The 5,122-nt window shown below is 36.9% G+C and overlaps 1 protein-coding gene across 1 annotated transcript; it reads left to right on the forward strand.

The window, feature by feature from the left end:
- Nucleotides 1-282: 282 nt before the first annotated feature.
- LOC147404804 (uncharacterized) lies at nt 283-1,131 on the forward strand. The gene is made up of 2 exons (XM_086437913.1): nt 283-714; nt 814-1,131. The coding sequence occupies exons 1-2, from the start codon at nt 283-285 to the stop codon at nt 1,129-1,131; spliced, it is 750 nt and encodes a 249-aa protein (XP_086294039.1).
- The last annotated feature ends 3,991 nt before the right edge of the window (nt 1,132-5,122 follow it).

Raw genomic sequence — 5,122 nt, forward strand, 5'->3', positions numbered from 1 at the left:
CAAGAGGACATCTAAAGTGCACCTTCAACAGAGGAAGAGAACCAACAAAAAGAAACTCCTACACAAATGGAAAAAGAAATCACCATTCCCAAGGTCCCATTTTCTCATAGATTAGCAGACAATAAAAAGAAAAAGAAATTAGAAGGTATTTTTAAAATCTTCAAGAACGTTCAGATTAACATCCCTTTTCTGGACATTATTTGTCAAATCCCTTCATATGCTAAGTTCCTTAAAGATCTCACTACGGTGAAAAGAAAAATCTTTGTGCCTAAAGAGGCTACAATGACAGTCCAATCATCTTGTCTAATTCAACTGATAATTGTGCCTAAATTCAAGGATCCAAGCTATCCAACAATCTTTACGCATATAGGGGAAACAATGATTGAGAAATTTCTACTAGATCTAGGGGCTAGTGTGAATCTTTTGTCATTTTCTATCTACAAACAACTAGGTTTGGGGGAATTCAAACCTATAGATATCACTCTCAGTTTGACAGACAAATCAGTTAAGATTCCCAAAAGGGTAGTGGAGGATGTAATAATCAGGATTAAAGACTTCTATTTTCTCACTGATTTTGTGGTACTTGACACTGAACTTGTCATAAACCCAGAAAATCATGTTTCAGTAATCTTGGGTCGACCATTTTTAACCACATCTGATGCTGTGATCAGATGTAAAAACGGGATCATGACCTTAGCCTTTGAAGACATGAAAGTAAAATTGAATGTCTTTCACAACAAATGTCAATCCATTGACATGGATGACATGGAGGAGGTCAATATGATTGATACATTGGTCAGTAAAACATTCTAGGAAGTGGAGAATATTGACCCGCTAGAAGAATACTTAGGTGAATTTGACATCGAGTTTGATGAAGAACAGTCCATCAAGGAGGTAAATGCCTTCCTAGAATCTGTCCTTGAGATGGAATTTGCAAATTGGCAACCTAAAATAGAGAGTCTCTCTACATATTCATCCCCACCTTCAGTTGAAGAGACTCCTAAACCTGAATTCAAACAGTTGCCTAGCACGCTGAAATATGCGTTCTTAGGATATGCCGAAACCTTTCCTGTAATCATATCACCTGACATAGAAAGGTCTCAAGAAGAACAATTATTAGAGGTCCTATGAGAACATACGGAAGCTATTAGTTGGACTATAACTGATATCAAGGGCATTAGTCCCTCTGTGGTTATGCACCAAATACACCTCGAGGATAACTACAAACCATCGAGAGAACTACAATGGAGATTGAATCTGGTCTTACAAGAGGGTGTCTGAAGAGAAGTCCTCAAATTGCTAGATGCGGGTATTATATATCCCATCTCAGATAGTAAATGGGTAAGTCCTGTTCAAGTGGTCCCAAAGAAATTCGGTGTCACTGTTGTGACCAATAAAGACAATGAACTAGTACCAACTCGTATCCAAACCGGTTGGCGAGTTTGTATAGACTATAGAAAGTTGAATTCTATGACATGAAAAGATCACTTCCCTCTCCCATTCATAGATCAAATGCTTGAATGCCTAGCTGGACACACTACTACTACTCTCTTGATGGATATTCGGGGTATAATCAAATCCTGATCGCCCTTGAAGATCAAGAAAAAATAACTTTCATTTGTCCCTTCGAGACTTTTGCCTATCGATGTATGCCATTTGGCTTTTGCAATGCTCCTACAACTTTTCAACGATGTATGTTGAGCATTTTCTCCGATATGATAGAAAACTTTTTTGACTTTTCAGCATTTTCTCTGATATGTTGATAATTGCCTACATAACTTAAAGTTAGTCTTAGCTAGATGCCGCAAAAAGAATATAGTGTTAAACTAGGAGAAGTACCATTTCATGGTCATTTCCGAGATTGTGTTGGGACATATCATCTCCCACAAGGGAATTGAGGTAGATAAGGTAAAAATTGACCTTATGGCTAATCTACCTCCCCCTAAAACTGTGAAGGAAGTCGGTTCTTTCTTAGGGCATACAAGTTTTTACAAGCGTTTCATTAAGGATTTTGGAAATATTTCCAAACCTCTATGCGACTTATTATCCAAAGATGCAAACCTTGAACTCTCTGTCACCTGTTTAAATGCATTTGACAAAGTCAAAATTGAGTTGACAATATCACCTATCATCCAACCACCAAACTGGAATTTGCCCTTTGAGGTGATGTGTGATACTTCATACTATGCAATAGGTGTTATACTGGGGCAACAAGTTGACAAACTCCCCCATGTTATCTAGTATGTGAGCAAAAAGCTGAACGATGCCCAACTCAACTATTCAACAACTGAGAAAAAGCTACTAACAATAGTCTTTGCTCTGAAAAAATTCCGCTCCTACTTAATAGGATCTAAGATTATAATCTTCACTGATCACGCAGCGTTGAAATACCTTATTTCCAAGAAGGATACAAAAACAAGGTTAATGTGATGGGTTATTTTACTACAAGAATTTGATCTGGAAATCCAAGATAAGAAAATATGCGAGAATGTGGTTGTCAACCACTTATCCAGACTGGTAGTTGAAACAAGTTCTGACTCCCTCCCAATCCCTGAGAATTTTTCAAATGAACAACTGATGTCTATCTCCAATATGGAAACACTTGGGTACGCTGACATTGTCAATTACCTAGTGACGGGGCAAACACCTACCTCATAGATGAAACAAGAGTGATTGAGATTTCTCGCCTAAGCTAAATGGTTCTTCTAGGATGACCCATACTTATTTAAATACTGTTGAAAGCGCCCTCGATCCGCTTGGTGCACGGATCTGCTTTTGACCTTTGAGGTTTGGGAGTCGCCACCTAGTTATTACGGTCTAGGAACCGAATATAGACTCTAAACGGATAAATCAACTAATCTACTACAAAAATATGGGTCCGGGGATCACGCTACGGGGTTGGAAGGTGTTAGGCACCAACCCCGCTCGGCAAACGCCGGTTTCTACTAATTCCCAAATAACTTACATCGCTACAAAACCTAAATAATAATAAAAGAGTTAAGAAATCTATACTTTTCTGAAGACAACGTTCTTGTTCCCTTAGATCTGACAGAGTAACTCCTTGTACAATATTCCTCACTTCGTTCTGTCTCCGGATCTGATTTCTGATCTCCGAGGTAATGTATCTTTTTCTTGGATCTGGATTCTTCGAATTTGTTATGGATTTTGGGATGTTTTTGAAGGGCTTCTAGGTGTTTTTTCAAGCTAAAATTGAAGTATGGGTGTTAGGTAAGGAGTTGGGACTTCAAAATTAGGATTTTGAGAAGGTTGTGGAGGCTTCTTGACCTACTTTTTCTAGGGTTTTTTCTTTGATATGAAAATAGGGTGTGGAGGCTCCTATTTGTAAAGTTTTTTTTAGAAGAATTAGGGTTTGATTAGGGTTTCTTTTAGGATTTTAATTAGGATTTTGACTTTAGTCTTATGAGATTGACTTAGTCTTTAGGGTTTTAATTTAGGGTTTTGACTTTAGTCTTATGAGATTGAATTGATTAGTTTAGATTAGGATTTTGATTTAGGGTTTTGACTTTAGTCTTATGAGATTGACTTTAATACTTTGACTTTAGTCTTCCGTTGTAGACTTTTAATATCTTGACTTTAGCCTTACTTGATTGACTTTAAGATTGACTTCAGTCTTAATTGATTGACTTTAAAATTTGGGAGAACCCCTTTTTATTATATCTTTAATTCGTTGGGCCCCCGGATAGAGGGGTCCTTGAATAAATATCCTGACAACCATCAATAATTTTGCCCGAAAACCTGATTGATCGATTTTTTGATTCAAAATTTTAAATTAATTTTATTAATGTTTCACTTTACATTATTTAATGGTTTATTTATTAATTTCAAAAATTTTAATTATTAAAATTGTTAAATTATCGTTTTACCCTCGGATAGGATTTTTTGCATTTTAAGTCGTTTTTCAATGTTTAGGATGTTTTGGAATCAGTTTTTCATAAGGAATTCAATGGGAATGTTGGTTTTTGTCATTTATAAAATTTTTTGTATGAAATGGTCCTGAACTTTATGAGGGGCATTTTCGTAATTTTGTCAAATTCTGTGAAAATTGGTGAAATGATTTATTTGGTTTTGATTTATTATTTTATGTGTTTGAATGAGTTTTCCTAATCGTAACGTAGGCTCTAAGGTTGTTTTGATGTTAGGGATATTTTGGTAATTTGATCATTTTTAGTAATTTTTATTGTGAAGCTTCTTTTTGGTCTGCAAGATGATGATTTCTATGTTTCTGGGGTCGTTTTTCCTAGCGTAGCGTGGTTCATAAGGTTTTGTCAGTTCGAGATACTTCATCCGAATTTTTGAAACATATCTGGTAATAAAATAAAGCATTGGAATAAACATCCATCATTGGGAACCGTTACGATCGGGTTGACGAGTTGATTAATCAGGCGAGTGCAAAAATGGGGTGTCTACAGATGCCCCTCTTTGACAGAGGGTTGAAGCAAACTAGATAGCAAATATATTTTTGTAGATAGTGCGATATCCGAATGCAAAAACCAGTGACAGTTCATTTTGCAGCCTGATTTAGCAATTCATCGGGGTGTTCGGATCTTTGAGGGTAAAACTCTCCCCAAATAAAAAAATGTCAGGTCCTTGCGCACAAGCTCTCACTGGCAGTGTCAGATCCTTGAATTTTAGAAAATTCTCCTTGACTGATGTAACAACTGTGCAAGTGTGTGGACTTAAAATCTGAGATAAATTTCAAGGAGTTTAAATTGGAAATGAGTCAAATCTGAGCATGAAGTGAATATAAATTGAGCTAAACTAAGCATAAACTGAGCATAATTCTGAGAAACCCTCGGCGGTATCTGAGCATAGTTCCGAGAAAACCCTCGGCGGCATCTGAGCATAATTTCGAGAAAACCCTCGGTGGCATCTGAGCATAGTTCTGAGAAAACCCTCGGCGGCATCTGAGCATAGTTCTGAGAAAACCCTTGGCGGCATCTGAGCATAATTTCGAGAAAACCTTCGACGGCTGTAGACACCCCATTTTTGCACTCGCCTGATTAATCAACTCGTTAACCTGATTGCAACGGTTCCCAATGATGGATGATTATTCCAATGCTTTATTTTGTTACCAAATATATTTTAGAAATCCGGATTAGGT

The sequence above is a fragment of the Akebia trifoliata genome, chromosome 4, assembly GCF_017979445.1.
Source record: "Akebia trifoliata isolate Shusen 1 chromosome 4, ASM1797944v1, whole genome shotgun sequence".
Taxonomy (NCBI): domain Eukaryota; kingdom Viridiplantae; phylum Streptophyta; class Magnoliopsida; order Ranunculales; family Lardizabalaceae; genus Akebia; species Akebia trifoliata.